General features: G+C 45.3%; 2 protein-coding genes across 2 annotated transcripts in view; one reads left to right on the forward strand and one right to left on the reverse strand.

Annotated features, from left to right (window-relative positions):
• The window catches only part of LOC105984421 (chromosome unknown open reading frame, human C10orf67), a 74,473-nt gene extending 62,522 nt beyond the window's left edge, over window positions 1–11,951 (forward strand). Inside the window, exon 15 of the mRNA XM_013014594.1 lies at window positions 11,587–11,951. Within this exon, the coding sequence (XP_012870048.1) occupies window positions 11,587–11,951 (365 nt within the window). The remainder of the gene's footprint in view (window positions 1–11,586) is intronic.
• A 5,541-nt stretch (window positions 11,952–17,492) lies between these two features.
• The window catches only part of Ptf1a (pancreas specific transcription factor, 1a), a 1,323-nt gene continuing 428 nt past the window's right edge, over window positions 17,493–18,387 (reverse strand). Inside the window, exons 2-3 of the mRNA XM_013014595.1 lie at window positions 18,061–18,386; window positions 17,493–17,692 (exon numbers count right to left, since the gene is read on the reverse strand). Coding sequence (XP_012870049.1) covers window positions 17,493–17,692; window positions 18,061–18,386 — 526 coding nt within the window. The remainder of the gene's footprint in view (window positions 17,693–18,060; window position 18,387) is intronic.

Here is an 18,387-nt window from a genome sequence, read left to right on the forward strand (position 1 = left end):
CTTCTCCTTCTTCTCATTCTCCTCCTCCTCCTCCTCCTTCTTCTCATCTTCGTCTTCTTCTTCTTCTTTTGTCAGTCATGGGGCTTGAACTCTGGGCCTGGGCACTGTCCCTAAGCTCTTCAGCTCAAGGCTAGAGTTCTACCACCATTTACTGCCCACTATGAAGGAAATCTTTCTCTCTGGTTGGTTAGAAGTCTAACTCTTCCTAGCTTCCAGTTATGTTTGTGAAGGTCTCCTGAGTAATAAGATGCCTATGCTAAATGCGCTTTCCAATTCCCTGGAAGTTGGTAAATTAATGAATGTTTGATAGAGCTGTATCTGAACTCCACTCTATTGACACTCATGATTTGACAACTTGAATCATGAGTCACGGTATTTATCTGTCCTTAGACTTCAGAAAACACTCCTGTCTCAGGCTCTTCTTGTAACCAGGCCCTGGACTCTGTGTTCCGTCCCTCCCTCTTCAAGTCACCTGCTTCTGTTCCTCCTGTTTCGATGAAACACCCCCTGAGAAAACTCTGGACTCCTTTCCATTCTTCTCTGCCTCCATCTTCCACCCTCTCCCTCCTGACTCTGCTTCTTGCTTCTCTTCTCCTGAGTTCTGTTTTGCACTGGGTCACTAGACCCTGTCAAATGACCACTAATTTCTAGTTCTCAACTCATTTGAACTCATCTGTACTGTTGAGAGATTCTAAATTCTCTTCTGGAACAGGTTCAATGAGGAAAAAAATGAAAAAAAATTATACCAAGCTAATTAGCATACCCATCACTTTACATACTTCCTCCTTTCTTCCTTTCTCTTTTCTTTTCTCTTTTTTCTTTTTGCCAGTCCTAGGGCACACAGGGTCTGGGCAGTGTCCCTGAGCTTCTTTTTGCTCAAGACTAGCACTCTACCATTTGAGCCACACAGCACCACTTGTAGATTTTTTTGTTTATTTGGTACTAAGGAATGGAACCCAGGGCTTCATGCATGCTAGACAAGCACTGTACCACTAAGCCACATTCCCAGCTCATCCTCTCTCTCTTTTTTCCCCTTCTTTCTATGCTCATTTTCCTCTTCCTCCTCTTCACTTCTTGTTTAGTTTAGAATATCTCTTTTTATGTAGCACTGCTGTTTGAACTAAGGACCTCCCCCTTGCTCCCCCTTGCTTTACCACTGGCTTTACCATTTCACTGGCAGCCCTTTATGCTTTGGTCATTTCTCAGGCAAGGTCTTCTTTTGAGCTGGCCTCAGACTATGATCTTCTTACCTATGGCCCCTCAAGTGGCTTGGATCACATATATGAACCACTAAACTTGGGTTATTTGTGGAGATGGAGTCTCACTAACTTTTTGCTGGGGCTGGCCTCAATCTATTATCCTTCTGATCATTTCCTCCCGAGTAGTTGGGATAAGTGTGAACTACTCCGCACATTCTTATGATAAGATACTCAAAAAACTTAATGTCAATGGGCTGGGAAGGTGGCTCAGTGCTTGCATCGCATGCATGAGGCCCTGGGTTCGATTCCTCAGCACCATATAAACAGAAAAGCCTGGAAGTGGCACTGTGGCTCAAGTGGTTAGAGTGCTAGCCTTGAGCTGAAGAGCTGAGGGACAGCGCCCAGGCCCAGAGTTCAAGATCCACGACCAACAAAAACTTAACATCAAGTTTATAAGTTTTCATTATTAACCACAATCCCCCTGTTGGGTATTAGGGCTCTGGAATTATTCATCTGGCGTTACTACAGTGTTGGACCTTTTGCCTTCATTCTGAAAATGTTCCCCTCTTCACTTCCAACACTCTGGTCTGTCCTGCTTCTCTTCCTGCTTCTCAGAGCATCCTTCTCAACCTCTTAGTTCTATACCTGTTTGGAGTATTACCTACTAAGGTCATTAAGGATTTCATACTGTTTTTTCCTTGTTTAATCAGTGGATCTATGGTTTTTAGAATCAAATCAAGTTGTGCAAGTTAGCCTAGAGGACCATTCCTAGCCCTCACCTCTCTCCTGTGTGAGCTGTCAGTCTAGCCAGAGCTTACAATCACCTGTTGTTCTGTGCTAGCTCATGGTTCTGGGCCTTCACAGATGCCTTCACCTAGGAAGCTGGGCTTCTACCTAGACTCATTGGGTCCACTCAGGTTTTTTGGTCAGCTGGCCATCAATATCCACTGGCAAGTGACCAGGACAAGCATCCTCAAGCCTCCCCCTATTAAATAAATGGACTTGTTCAAGATGGATTAGAATTCTATAGTGCACAAGCATGCTCAGATCTCTGTTGGTTCCATATCTGCTCTTGTCCATTAGCCAAAGTGAGTCACATGGCTAACACCTCTTTAGATCTGGGAAGGAACTGCAAAGGCAATGGATTCCCAGGGGATCATACATGGAAACATCTAGCTCTCACCTTCTCCATGTTAATTGGGTCATCCATCCACTCATTCTACAGACTTTAGGAAACACCTGCTATGTAAGCCAAGTTAGGTGCTGAGAATGCAGAGAATTTTCCAGTCCTTGGAATTTGTGTTCTAAGTCACTCAAAGATCTGCACACTCAGTAAAAGGACTTACAGAGGTTTCATGAGGCAGAATGGGCCCATCTGTCTGCATTATTCACCACTGATACAGAAATTGCTACCTGGTTACTCAATATTTGCCTCTCAACAGCCTCTTCCCCAGAATAACCAACATAAAATACATGGGAGGAAGAACAGAAGGATCAAAATCTGAGGTTGGGAAGGGCAGAAGTATGGGACTTCCTGAACACACACACACACACACACACACACACACACACACACACACACACACACACACACACACCGAAAGGACTAGGAGTGACACTCAACTAACAGTGTTTATTGAGCAAGCAAAGACCTTGAGTTTACTCTCCAGTAATGAAAAGAGAGAGAGAGGGAGGAAGGGAGGAAGGGAGGGAAGGAGGGGAGGAGGGAAGGAAGGAAGGAAGGAAGGAAGACACAGGCAAGAAGGGAGGAAAGGAGGAAGGATAAAAAGGAAAGAAATGTAATGTTTGGTCACATATATTTGGAAAATCATAATTGAAAAATGGCTACATTTCTTAATGTGTAGTTCAAGAACGTGGCCATGTATTGACAGCATTTCCAGTAAGTAAACCTTTGTTTGACAGGTTGCTTACAGGTAAGAGTAGTTAGCATTTTAATTCTCAATCCCCAAGTGGGCCATTTGTTTGTAGGAATAAATAGCTGCTTGTAACTTCAAATTCATACTTGAAAAACCTTTACATACACCAAATACAAGTCTTTGTTAGAAACCACTACCTAAAGCTTCCATATTACGGATGCTTATTTTTTCTCTAGGACCAGGGCAGATTGTATTGAGAGCCTGATCTTCCATAAAGGGGGCCGGGGTGGGGACTAGAGTTGAGCTTTATTTTCTCACAAAAGACACAATGCAAAGCACATCTGTGGATACTGCATAATTTGTTATGTTCTACAAAGAGGTGGGTTTTTGTTATACACATACCATAGCTATTTGGTACTGTTTCACCAACGATCTCTATTCAGGTCCAGAAAAGAAATTGCCCTCCAAAGAATGAAAGGATAGTACATTTTTTTCCTTTAAAAATTCGATACAGATTATCACTTCAAAATGCAGGAGGGAATTTTACAAGTGACGGTGTGCTGATTAGCTTTCCAGTGGACATCCAGTCCTTTATGAAACACATACTAGCTGTGGTCAACTGTGACCAATGTGTTTTATTACTCTCCTGAAGAGTTGAACTGAGATTGCCCATCTAATGTAATTGAGAAATGTTGGGTGAACTTGAACTGTTTCATGGACATGAATGACCAGAGAATTTATTTCAGAGGCAGACATGAAAGCTGAATATGGTAACTATCTCTTTGATCGTTTGGTACAGTTAATTCCTTATTCATTAGCCTGTCTTTCATATTTTTTTTCTTATTAACTCTTTCTGATGATTACATGAGCAACCTCAATGGGAAAAAGCCCCCCCCAAAAAAAAGTTTCTGTACAATATTACCAAAAATAGCAGATTTACTAATTGGCTTATTGGTAAACTATTCACAAGTGTTTTTCTAAAATCAACTACTTAAAAAGAGAGATCTATATTCAAATAAAGGAATTTAATAGTAATTAAACTGTGAAAAACAAATACATTCATTGTTATTTTGTGTACTACCCCTGAAATTAATATTTAAGTATTGTCTTCTGATTTTACTACTTAAGAAAAAAAGCATTGTGAAATTAATGGTTATTCAGTAACAGTCTTCTTTTTTTATCCTGGTAAACAGGAAGATGTAGACTCCTATTGGTTATGTTTCTATGTAACATTTGTGTTAGCTTTCACAATACTGTGGTATACCAAATGGCATCTAGTGACAGTGTTTATCCTTTAGCTGTCTGCTACTATTTAAGAGGAATTATGCTTGCTCCCAGTGACAGATTCTAAGGTATTATTTGGACATATATCTACATATATATGGACATATATATGTCTTTTTTTAGACTACATTCAACTATTACCTCTTTGAAATTATTCACAGAAACAAAATAACAAAATAACAAAATCACACTCCATCCTACTAGTGACTCTTTAAATGGATTTTTTTCATTCATTGCAACTTTGTCATTAAAACAGAAAGGGCTTTTGGTGGTGTCCATACAAGCATAATAAATTGTATATGTTTGTGATACTGAATGACTCTTGTCCATATGCTGCATGGCAAAGCTACATGAATGAGGCATTTACGAAATCAGACCCACCACATTAAACAGAAAAACAATCTTTATTCATGGTAACTTATCAGTTTCAATTAATCAACCTTAACAATGGAAATTCTGAAGTGTTCAAGTAACTTGAAAGCAATAGGTCATCTCCAGGGCAGCCATGTTGTGTCTTTGTGTCTATGGTCTCAAAAAAAAAAGCAACATCTCCAATAAATATACATACAAATACATACATGCATGTGTACATAGATCCACAGACAGACAGTTACAGCTACTGTATGTCATGCCAACAAAAATATATGTGGATTGTGTATGATCATTATCATCTCAAATATCATTGCTTCCCTCCAAGTATTACTTTTTGAGCTCTGCAAGTTTAAACAAAAGGAAAGACATTTCCATTGGATGACCATCCTTTCAGTGTCTCTGCTATGTGAATAGCATTGTTTACACCATTCCAATGGTTTTGAAAAGGGGTAACCATTGGTTTGATTTGGTTACACGGTTTAGCAAAGAGCTCCCTCCCACTGCCTCAGGGTCTGTGAAAGGTCTGTGACCTGTTTAGAACTGCCAAGTGAAATGTCATGTCGCCCCTCCCAAATGGGAGTATCTGCATTCATTTGATCAGTATAAAAAATGATTGGGGATGGGGAGATTAGTGCTTTTGAATTGCAATTTATAGCAGTTTACAGAAATGCACATTGTTGGAAAAGAAAACATGGAAGTGGTTCTTTCTAAATTGCATTACCTGTGAAATGTCATTAGTCTTTTAAGGATATTTACATCCTTTTTATTATTATTATTATTTGGGAGACTTACTTCTATGAAGGAAAATCAATTTTATTCCATCATTTCTATTTCAAACTTGTATTTTGGTTCAAGTAGTTGTATTTATGGAAAACGAGTTATCTGGGATTTCAGGATTTCTATTTATGAATCCTCCGAGATAATCTTTACTAATGAGTTGCACTAGTAGAAGAATTACCCCCACACCCCAATTATCTTTCTGAGTAGAGGAGAGATTCATTAGATAGTAAATACTTTGCTGATTTCCAGCCGAAAGACTGAAATCTCCAGCATACTTAATTCTATGAATGCTTTCCATTATCCTTTTAACTTTTTGGTACTTCCTTGTAAGATGAATAATTTCAAAACTATGGCACCCATCCTCTGGAGTAGTTTCTGAAAAGGAAATGTCATTAATTTTCATTAAGTGTGTTAACAAAAGAAAAACATGAATTATAAGTTCAGGTAAGCTATACAACCTCCTGTAGTCTTTGGTTGCAGTAAACAATACTCTTTACATTGTTTCCATGTCTTAGTTTGAGACTGCAAATGCAATTGATCATAACATGGAAAAAATCTTTATGGAAGAAAACTAACTAGGTGCCAGTGGCGCATACCTATAATCCTAGCTACTCAGAAGGCTGAGATAGGAGAATTAAGATTCAAAGTAAGCTGGGCAGGAAAGTCCAGAAGACACTTCTCTTCAATTAACCACCAAAAAGCCAGAAGTGGAGCTATGGCTCAAGTGCTAGAGTGCTAGCCTTGAATGGAAAAAGCACCCAAGCCCTGAGTTCAAGCCCTCATACTAACACACACACACACACCAAGAAGAAAAGTTACCTTGAGAAAGGTCCTGAAAGCTATTCTGCCTGCCAGTGAACCAGCAAAAGAAAGGCTTTTCTCTTTGCAGAAAAAGACTTGACCCAGATAGACTCCTGAGCACTCCACTTTGAACCTGGCAGCTATTGAAAGGGGAGGTTGTCACGTTTTTATCTTGGTTCATGTTAAGCCTAGGAATGACAGCCAGGCGCTGTGTTCTCCTCCTGTCCATGTTGACACCTACCCCTGTGACAAGAGGCTGAAAGCCTTTGTTGTCTTCTTCACGCTCTTGAATTCACTGGGATTAGCTCAAGGCCTTTGTTCGCCTTCAAAGTAGGAACATCATAACCAGTGTTGTAGCTTTCCTATCTCAGACCCCCAGTGCTTCCCTCACTATTTCCCCACCAGGTAAATGACCCTCCCTACAGGCCAGAGAGCGCAGCTGGAGGGAGAGGGGATGGACGGGATCTTCCATTTTGGCCCATTCATAATTTTCTATCTCCTATAGCAGAGAGATTAAAACACAAGTGGACATTGAAGTCTTAGGTAAATTTCCTACTTGAATTCTTAGATCCAAACACGAGATAACCTTCTACATTAAAGAACTTTCTCTTCCAGTGAAGCCTATTCTCAAAAGTTCATTAACTGTCTTTGTCCTGAGGCCCTCAGGTGGTTGGTATAGCCTGGGGTGACAGGGAAACCAGCGTCAGAGGGAAACCTGGCAGGTGTGAGTCATGTGGAAAGCTAAGGAAATTCAGAGTCCCTAACCTACCCCTGCCCCCCATCCCATGACCTCTCTTCCAGATGACTGAAAAGGTTGTCAGCTGACTGGACCAGGCATGGGAGAACCCATTTTTTTTTAATGGTGTAAAGTTTTACAGGGGTAGAGGCAGCGAAATGGCTGGCAGATAGTAAGTACAACCAAGTTCATGTCTGTTCACCTTTCCTCATTTTCAGCCAAGCAGTTTCCATCCCCAAAGTCGTCTTTAACTCAGGTCAACCCTTCAAATGAAAATGGCACAAATGAAAACTGACCTGCGCATCACCGAAGACCTGTCCTCTCCCACCTGCCTGGCTCAAGGCTTATTATCCTGGCAAGGGATCTTATCGCCAAGTCACTTTTTATAAATAGACTTTGGTTTTTATAACATGAGCATTGCACTTCAATAGAATGCACCGTTTGCACTATGCTGGGCACACAGACCCTAAAGGGTCATCAAATCTGTTCAGCTCCTAAGAGTGGGAAAATATGGCCTTCAATTAAAAAGTTTGGGACATGAACGTACTTGATTCTTTATTCAATATCTCAACACCAAGTCCAACTGACTCGCTGCTGCCTTACTAGTCAACTGATTCAGTGAGGGGTTTTGTATTGCCTTTGGGGAAGTTCACCCTGCTCTCTCACCCGCCCAGCACTACCCAAAGACAGTAAACAATTCTTTAGTAAGGTGGGAAACACTTTGGAGTTTCACTTCTTGGAAAGACCCATGTCAAAGTCCTTGGTCCCCAAAGCCAGGTACCATTTATTGAGCTGGCAGGTGGCTTCCCCACACACACACCCTCACCCTGTGCGTAATGCTCATCTCGGTCCTTCCTTGTTGCCCTAGCTCTAAGTTCCAGCCCCTCCTGTGTGAGTAGCTACAGCCTAAAGTAGAAATTACTAATTTCTAAGGCTATTTATTAAGTCTCAAGAAATGGATTTGTGGTAGCTGTCCCATAAAGCTGACAATCTCAGGCCCAAAAGAAAGCTGGGGAAGCGATTTATTTGTGCGTAAAAGGACCACGATTTAATTGGAGAGAGACATGTTATTTTGAGGGCGAGGACATGGGGTGGCATAGCACCGTGGAGCATTATTCCAGCTTCATCTACTGTGCACTATATGCCACCGCCTCCAAAGGAGGGTTGCCCTAGAAACTTGTTTTAAATCTGCTGCTATATATCAACACCTTGTTTTAGCAGTCCTTGGCTGAATTACAGTTACACAGTTTGGCGCTTCTTTCAAATTTCCTCCCATCAGTTTGGCTAAAGAAAGGAATTTTTCTCCTTTAGAAATGAATTGGCTTAATTAGTAAGTAGATTAATGGCAATTGCTGGTGTGTTGGTTTCCAGCAGAGTTTCACCAGAGAGGGTTAATCGGAGTCAGGTCTGGAATCTTTCCCAGAACTGGCTGCCAGCCATTTCCATCAACCAATCAACCCTACAAGAAACGAAGGAAATCAAATAAAATTTATATTCTCAGTGTCATTATCCTGGCCCTGAATTCCTTGGAAGCAATCTTCAGGTTGGGGGCAGGACAGATTGTTTCAATTTCAGAATTTTAACCAGAAAGGGGGACTTTTGAGATTTATCTAGGTACCAAAACAGAACTTCAAATGGCACAATAAGTGTCTCCAAAGATACTTATTGGGTACAATTGAAAACGCTGAGGCTCTCAGTCTATTTCAGGTTTAGAGAACTTGCTTACACACTTCCCAAAGCCCTCCTTAAGTTTTGCTGGGTTTTTTTTGCATCCTTTTCACTTATTTTTTTCCATAGAGATAAAAAAATGCATTCATAGTTTAACCTGCAGCTGCATTAGTCTTGCAAAAAAAATCCCTGCTGAGAAATGCATATAATAGAAAAAACAGATCCTCTGGACAGCAGTGTAATTAATGCTAGAAAGGGCTGAGGCCGGGTTTCATAGTTTGTCTTTTGAGGATATCAAGACGAGACCTGGTGAAAAATGACGCATGCTTTAGCATTTCAGAAAGCTGGCAATTGGCAGCGCTTTCCCTTTTTTCTTTGACTTTCTGCTGTGGAACAAAGAGGCCGGCAGAACTAGCTAGGTTGTAATGAGTTCTATGTCCCTAGCACATTAAGTGCATCATGGAAACATATTGTATCGAAATAGTTTGGAGGAGAATACCGGGGAGGAAAGAGAATGGGTGCTTTGATCAGCTCCCTGGGGTCCTGAGCGCGCACAGACTGACTTGCAAGGAGTTATTCAGCTCTAGCTAGACACACTTGCAGCACCATTCAAAGAAATTTGCATATCTGTAATTTATCACATTGGTCCCCCTGAACATTAATGCAAGGTAAATAAAAGTTAGTTGAATTCAAAAAAAAATCAATCATCACAGATATAGAGGAAATTGTGAAGCCAGCTTGGCTATTGAAGTAAAACAAGAATAAATAGCTTCATAAACATAATTTTGAAAGTAACTTTATTTTTTAAAGTGTTCACAGAGCAACAGGTTGTACTCTGACCAAAAAAGAAAGAAAGAAAGAAGAGTAGACATAATTTCCTTGCCTTTTCTACTTTAGAGGAACGGGTGTGTAACTAGAATAAAGTGAGAAAGTTGAATATGACAGATTGAGAAAAATTAGCACACACTTTCAGGAATGATGAAAGATGGCTTAAAAAAATACTCTTTTGGAATCTGTAAGTGGTAAGGTTAAATCTCATTTCTGATTTCATTGCTAAGCCCTGGCTGCTAAACTTAACTTTAAAAGGATGAACTGTCCAGAGACTTGAGTGAGTAGGAAAGCTTGCTTTCAAATGCCCCCATGAGAACAAGCAAAATTTTAACAGGCAGGCATTGTTCTGACTTTTTAAACAACCCAGTTAAACAGCAAACAAGAATCTTCAACTTGACCTTGGAAAAGGCTGTGTGTCTGCAGATAATCTATCAAACAACTCGGGATGACAATGATATATTTCAAAGTATTGTCAGATGAAAAGATTGATAAATTTGCTGCCCCAAAGAGGGAACTTTGGAAACAGGCATCAGGCAATTTAGCTCACCAACTCCGCCTCCTCCTCCTCCGTCCTCAGAGCCCCATGCCCACCCCCTCCCAGCCACCCACTCCCAGCCGGCCTTGGGGCCAACTCGAGAGAACCAGTAAATCAGCACTGTAATATTTCTTAAGGAGCACAGAAAAGCTGTGAACAGTACTCCTCATATTAAACGCAATATTTCTTTGCTTTCGTGGGGAACAAAAGTCATAGCAAGACGTCTTTATGGCTAATTCAGTCAAAGGCACATCTCTGGTTCCTCCCGCCGAAAGGTCAGTGTCGTTGTGTCTGGTCCACGGAGGGGGTGTTTTCACACTGAAAATGGAGCCAGCTGCCCCTGTCATACCCTCGCCATTGGAGAGCGCGCACTAGCCATGGTTATTAGGCACATTCTACACCTGCAAAATATACCGATTTCCAAGACTTTTCAAGGCACACTCGCGTTCTCATGCCCCCTCCTCTTTCTCCTACTAAACTTTTTGACAACACAATTCAAAGCCCTGGATGAAAGCCTTGAAACGCGCACGCACGCACGAGGGAATCCACGAGGGAGGGGCTGCTCCGCTGCAGTCCCTGGGTGTCTATTGAGCTGCCATCAAAGCAAGAAAGCGCCAAGTAAGTTTGCAAAAGTATGGCAGAAATTTAAAAAAGCACACACACACACAGCAAACAAAACAACTTGCCAATAATTGCTTTGAGAAGCTGCATGTGCTATGGCCACGGAGGCTAACTGGTGAGCCCCCACATTTCATTGTACGCGCCCGTGTTCGTGCTGCAGTTGCAGGCCAGCAACGCCCCTCATTTAGAAGGGGCACGTTTTAAAAAAATGTCACGGATCAACGGCAGGAAATGAATTTCTTTTGAGTACCCCTAGTGGGAGCACATTTCTAGTTTTAAAAAATTCAAATGCCAACGCTTGCCTAGCTGGAGTTCATAATAACACTTCTAGAACCATCCCCTAGTAGACTTAGCCCTGCAAGTCCAGTTCCAAAGGCGTGTACTGACCACCAGTTTAGGAGACACTCGGTGACCCAAACGAGAAAAGGAGCTAAAGGGGATGCCGTGCGACCGCTGAAGAGAAATTTCAAAATTAGAAACATTTCAGGGGAAAAAAATAATCTTTAAGAGCAAGACCACCACCAAGTGCCACGGGAGCGCGATTAGAACTAGCTTTCTTGGTCCAGCACTTACACAAGGCCTGGGGTGGGGGTAGGGGACCAGAGATCTCAATCTGAATGCCAGGGGTGGGGGGTGGCGAGCCGGGAAATTGAGAAGATGTAATTAGCCGGTGGTGTGTCTCTAATCCCCATCTTTGTCTAATCCTGCCACCCAAACTGCAGAGAGCTACTTGAGAAGTCCTTAGACAGGGCGAGACGCAGGGGTACCCAGAAAGCCAGGGGCTGCTGAGACACAGAAAGGGGTTGACACACTCACTGCGTGGCAGGAGAAGTTGGGAGGGGGGTGACTCTCAGAAGTAGGGAACCCTAAACTCTTTACTAGAGACTGGGGGCCTCCACACAACTCGCCTCCAACAGGCCAAGCGTCGGCGCCTCTCCAAAGCCACCGCGGCGCAACAGGTTGTTTGGAACTGGCGCTGCCCCACCAGGGAAGGAGTTGGTGTTAAGTTGCTGGGACCACGCAAGGGCCAAGACTCCCTGGGAAGCAAGGATAGAGTCTCCAGAACCTGCAAGCCGGACCGGAGAGAAACCTGCGCCCAGCCACGGTGGCTGCTAGCGCTGGCGCCTCGGCCCCTAGACAAAACCAGCTCGCCACAACCTGCGCCCTGGGCCACGGAGCCCTTGGCATGCGGCTGCTCCAGGGCTTCCCGACGGGCCAAGGGACGTAGTTGTCCACGGTCTCCTTAGGGGAAGCCTAGGGTCCCAACTTTTGGCCTCCTTCCGGCCGATCGCCCCACTTTCTGCTCGCCACCTCCCGGAGCCCCTCTTGGAGACTTCCATGCGCAAAGATAGCACAACTGCGTAGAGCTAGGCGCTGGGGCAGCAACTTTGACCCCAAGGGAAGCCAGCCAGCACCCGAACCCCGACTATTCCGGGAGCAGGGGCAACGCAGGCCTCTGGGGAGACTCCTCTGACTCCACCCCGGCTCTCTAAAACCCCGGCAACTCCGTGCAGCAGGCGGGGCGCATGCGCGCCTCCGGCCAGGGTCCCTCCCCAACCCGCCGACTTTGGGGAAAATTTGGCGAGGTTTGCCTTGGCAGCGGCGGACATCCCAAAGGCCAGGCCGCCCTGGGTATGAGGCCACTATTCTCCTAGAGTCCCCTGAGCCAGCTCGACTGGGGCCCGAGGGCTGAAAGGCGGCAGAAGGTGGGGAGAGGGAAGCCTTTTGTGTGTGGCACAGGAGAGTCACTTGCGCACAAACGCAGCAGCGCGCTCCGCCGACGCCCCAGCCTCCTCGGCTGCACCTCCGCCTCCGAGGCGCTTCATTACAGCCGAGCCCTTCCCCCGCCTCCCCCCTCGGCCCAGGCCTTTGTTCGGTTTGAAAGTAATGCTGTGAATTAAAAGAAATGACAATATTTTCTATCTGCTTGAAAGTCCAAGAGAAGAGCCCTTGAGCTTGGCAAAAATCAGGCAAATCATTCATCATGCCACCCCGCACCTGTGGTCTTGGCATTGAAAACCCTCCAGACCTATTCCTATTAAACTTAATTATTCCCCCAAAGCACACAATGCTTGAAATGGAGCAGGTTGGAGTCTGTTTATTGGTGGTAAATGTTTTTCTGAAGATCTTCTGAATCTCATTGTTAGCTCGTTGTTTGAGGCTGCCCTCTTTCTTTCAGACTAGAGTAGCCTTGGACTTTTCAATTTTCAATCGTAACATCTGCTTAATCGTACGGATCAAAATATGGAGACACAAAACATATGTAATGGTTGATTTGTTAAATCCTGGTAATGAGTTATTAACAAGGGAAAACAATAGACCAGGATGGTGAGAGCCTTATGGTAACAGAGTCACTTTATGCTACGCCTGACGTTTCCCTTCTTGATAAATGGAACTAAGGTCTGAGCGCCAGGTGATAGCAAGAAAATCAATGTCTTTAGGGGCCAGCACGGAGACTTTTTTTTTCTATGTGAAAAATTAGGAGACATAAAACTTAATTGGCTGGTCAGGAGTGGGGGAAAACTGTGGTCTTAAGTTTAATTGCCAGTAAGCTTAGCAAGGGAGACAAAACAAGATTTGGGCCTGTTTGTTTGCTACACCCCAGCCTCAAGTCCAAGTGTATCATTGAAAATGTGTTTTATTATAACACATGTCATGCTTTACAGTTCCCATATTGTGTAAAGACAATAGTTAATGGTACATTAAAGACAGGCAAACCATGCCAACACGTCTTGGAGACATTGTAAGGGCCTCTCTCTTTGCTTGTTTTAGGCAGCTGCAGTCCAGGACCCAGAAGCACAAAAAGAACAAGTTTGAAATACCAGGTGCATCCTAGAGAACCACGACAGGGATTGATATGTTATAGCCCAGGACATGAACCTAGCAATAAAGATATCATTTCGATTGTTTGCCGCTTCCACGGCCTGTAAAGCCGGGAGGCCCTGGGCAGCCTGCTTTCTGGCAAGCCTGTGTCTTTCCCTGAATTTCCCCATCTCCCTGGGCCAAATCCGAACACCTGTTGGCCAGCCCTCACATCCCGTCGTGGGAATCGTTTCCTACCAGTGGTTCCAGATCTCAAAAACGCAATTGGTGGTGGAATTATTTAGGACCATTCCCACAAGGCTGCTTCTGCAGCTTTGGGAAAGGGAGGGTGAGGGCGAGAGGGAGGGCTCTTCCCAGAGACATTCGCCAGAGAGTACTCAACTGGTGTTTGTTCAACCTCGCAGCTGGTACTCGGTGCCACCGCAAAGGCCCATTAATGGAAATGGGATGAGTTTATGGATTTAAGAGGCTTCACACCCTCTCCACCGAGGGCGTTAATCCTGGTACTGGCAGATGAGCAGTCCTGGGAATCGCTGGCAGCCAATTTCACAGGGGTTCCAACAAGGCCTTTTATGCGCTCTGCCTCCAGCCTGGGGTGGGAGACACTCTCTTTCCCACCTACTTGTTTGGGCCACACTGGACCCAAAGAATCAACTTATTAGGAGAGTTTTTAATTCACAGGACCTCCACCATAGGAAGGAAGAAGCTCCACCAGGGGGCTCCATTCCCGAATCTGCCGAGCTCAGGGTGCAGAAGTGGCTCCCTCCCAAGTCCTTCTTTTGACCTTCTTCCTTTAAGAGTCCGTCCCCCCCCCACTCCACTTCATTTCACCTCATAACCGGAAGTGCCTTGGCCAGAAGCAAAGGGAAGAGGAACAGGGCTCAGGCTTTATAGCCTCTGAAAAGGGAAAGGCACTTTTGGATGAGATGTATCCTTTAAGGTCACAACCATGAGGGGACACTGATCTGAAGTGTAAGGAGTGAGAAGAAGGGGGGAGGGGTCTTGCAACATATTGTCATTGGCACTCATACCTAGGCTGCGTGATCCAGCAGCTTGGGAGATAGGCCAGGAGGATGGGCTGGGGCTGAGGATTTGGGTTTGGCAGGAGGGGGTTTGGTGTGGGGCAGGGAGGGAAGGACACAGCACTCTGAATCCCCTCACTGAAGACTTGATATCATGTCCTCTCTGATCCTGCCCCCCTCCCGCAACCACAAGCAACAGCTTATGAAAATTGCTGGGGAATAACTTGGCTAGCTCTCCAGTAGAGATCATGAAGTATACCCAATACTGGTTCTGGCGCATCTTTATTATGCTAAATGAACAAAGGTAACCAGGGGAGACTTTACAATTTTTCCTTTAGCGATCCCAAGCTGGGTTTCAACACAAGGGCTGATGAGTGTTCAGAAGAGGAGGGCCTGGAAAACAACAACAACAACAACAACCAACAACTAAATAACAAAACAACATCTCTCCATAGCTCACCCACAGTTCTGCCTTACTCAGATTTTCATATGCATTTTTAGATGGGAGAAAGTATTGACTTCTGACTTCTGAATATCTATCACTCAAACCACCCCCACATGGTCCTTCCAGTGCCAGGCTGTATTTATGAGCCAGAGATGCCCCAGGCTTGGAGGCAGGCTAGCCTGGATCTGCCACAAGGCAAGTCACCCCAGTACTCGGTGCTCCTTCAGGCTCCCTGACGCCAAAGGGGACTCTGAAATGATACGTTTGTTCTGCTCTTAGTGTTGCATTTTTTTTAAAAAAAAGAATTGCTACACTAGAATGAATGGATTATGAGTAAATAAAAAGAAACTGTCAGTCTCTTTGAAGGTTGTGCTTAAAGGGACTTGCCAAGTCAGGACACGAGAGTGACAAGATAGAGCCCCTGGTGTTTTGCATGCTCAGCTCGCCCCTTCCGCTTCATCTGCACTGCACTAAAGGATGTGTTGCTGCATTGATTCACACACACAAAAAATAAGTGGCACGCAAAATAAAAGGTACCACATCACAATGGTTGTAGTGTTTTAACGGAGGAGTTCTATGCTGCCAGATCCAAACGGAAGGACAGGTCTACAGAGTGCAGAAAAAGAAGGCACAACACTTCCCTACCTTATAATGAAGCCTAAACATTTGACTTTCTAATGAGTGTAATGAGATTACATGCCTGATGGGGGCATTTGTGCAAAAGCAACTTTCGTGTTTAATGAGGCTCTAATACAAGACAAAATCGAATTATTTTTTCCCCCTCTCCTCGTTCTCAAATCCTCTCCAGTGTGAAGTCATCTTTTGGGGGGTGGGGACGGGAGAGGATGGGAAGACTGGAGAGAGTGAAAGGTCCATGGCCAAGGGTGTCTCCTGGGAGTCTCGCGACCCAGAATCTTCGCGTGTCTAGCCAGGCCTCTCTGTGGGGTCAGCTTGGCAGCCTCGCTTTAATTACTCTTGGACCAAGTCCATAGCACCCGCGGCGCGCGGGGAATCCCTCGGTGGGTCTGAAACTAGGTTAAAGCAATTAGCATGCTGCCCGCATATTGTCCTCTTGCCAGGCCGTAGGGATTGGAGATGATTGGCGATTGCACCTAGACTGACCAGGCCGCTGCTGAGCCAGGAAGTTAGCAGCTCACCTGGCGGGGGACTGCACGCCAAGGAGACCCTGGGTCCACACTAAGGTGCGTGTCTCCTGGTCTGCGCCTATGCGCGCCAGCGTCAGCTTCGTGGTCCGTCACCTGGTACCTCGGCTCTAGCCCACTCTGATGGGGTCTAGAGGGTCGAGGAGGCGCCTGTGGCCGGCCGGGGGGCCAGACTAGCTCCAGCTCCCACTTCCCTGAGCTTTCTGGCTGAACACCCTGGCCTTCACCTCGGTTCATCTCCCTACCGCGAGGGGGCGATCCTGAGCCCTCCGCCCCAGGCTTGGCCTTCCTTCCGAGTTCCAAAATGTGCGTGAAGGCTAATGGAAGGCAGGTTTAGAAATAATCTAGTTTTACAGGTGGCAGAAGGAGCAGATGAGATCCTTCTTTACTTAAAAAAAAAAGAAAGAAAACTCAGCAACTGGATTTTGTTGCACTCTCCCCTTTCACAACGCCCCCCCGCCCCCCCCCATGGTCAGCATTCCTGCCTGCCCTGTCCCAGGTTCCAAAAGCTGTTAACTGTGGAAGGGGTGTAGCTTTATCTCAAAAGCAACCATTTCTCCTCTCAACCCGTGGAAGCAGAAAGGTCCCTCTTCTGGCCTAATGCAGAAACTAGTCCCTAGATCCCATTGGGTGCAGTCCATTCACACTAGGAATACGCAGGGTGGGTGCAACACCATCTCTGAGCCTCAACTTGCCCCTCTGAAAAATGGGAATAATAAGTACTCCACATTTCCTTTGTCTCATGGGGGTTTCATAGGATATGAATAAAGGCAGAGTTGTTAACATTCGTGGGAGGCAGTGCAGATGTAGAGCTAAGGTTCAAACCCCTTCCTTTCAGGTCAAATCCAAATGTGGTTTCTGAATCTGACTCTCTGATTTCGTTTTTTTTTTAATTTACCAAGTTAATTCTTTTTAGAGTTGTATGCCTTTTTCACAGTCTAAAGAAACAACTTTTAGGGAAAAAGGTGTAAACAAAATTTATTAACAATGCTTAGTAATAAACCACATCTGGCAATAAATAAGCATGAAGTTTACTGGCTAGAGTTCTTCCAACAACTCAGAGTTCTGCCCAAAGGTGCCAGGGAAATCATTGGCTATTGCATATTTTTTAGAAAAAAGATCAGGATAAATTATATAAATTATATATTCGACAAGTGATAATCTATTCCATCAATTCGACAGGATAATAAATAGATAAATAACAGTTGATTGCCATTAGAAAACGTGATTCTTAAATTACATTTACGTTATAGATATTTACATGTACAATATGCACAGAGATATAATCAGATCCTCAGCCCTGAGAACTTTTGGGGGGGGGCGGGGAAGGACTTCTCAGGACACAAACTCAAAAGGCGGTTCGTTTTCTATGTTGTTGAAAGATTTGCTGTTGAGTTTCCTGGGGTCCTCGGGGGTCCACACTTTGGCTGTTCGGATTATATTTTGCTCTTTGAGTTGCTTTTCATCAGTCCAGGAGAGAGAGTGGCCTGCTAGGGGTGGGAGGCCATAATCCGGATCGCTGGGGGAAGGAGACCCTGGGGAGGAAGAGAAAGCAGACTGAAAAACCCAACCACATTTCCATTGGTCCCCTGTGGGTCCTTTAGGATCCCCTCAAAGCTTCTCCACTACACCAGAGAAACCCTCTCACTCCATCCCTCCACCCTTTAGAGCCCTCTCTTTGGAATCCCACAGGAGCTACAGATCTGGCGAGGACGCGTGCCCTCCTAGCCTTGTCCAAGTGTCAGAACAAAAACCCTGGGAAAGCTTGGACCCCAGCTTGCCCACTGATGGCTACTGGTGCCCACTGGCGATCTGTGCGTCCGCGCCTCCGTCTGCATCCGTCCACCCCGTCCCCAGTCCCTTCCAGGTTCATCTCCCTGAATAGAAACGTGGGCGCACTTACGGGTGCCCCGATGGCAGATGATGACCTTCTGAACCTGGCTGCCCGGACTGTCTCCACCCAGGCGCCTGCTGCTGCCCGGGCCCCCGCAGCCTCCCGTGCCACCTCCGCGCAGTGGCAGATCGGCCTGCACGAGCTCGCTGAGGAAGTTGATGTAGCCGATGGCCAAGCGCAACGTGTCCACTTTGGAGAGGCGCTTCTCGTAGGGCAGCGTGGGGATGTGCGAGCGCAGCCCCTCGAAGGCGTCGTTGATGGACTGCATGCGCCGCCGCTCGCGCACGTTGGCCGCCTGCCGCAGCTGCTGCAGCTCCGCCTCGGAACGGATCCGTC

This window comes from Dipodomys ordii, unplaced genomic scaffold, assembly GCF_000151885.1.
Source record: "Dipodomys ordii isolate 6190 unplaced genomic scaffold, Dord_2.0 Scaffold24, whole genome shotgun sequence".
NCBI classification, from domain to species: Eukaryota; Metazoa; Chordata; class Mammalia; order Rodentia; family Heteromyidae; genus Dipodomys; species Dipodomys ordii.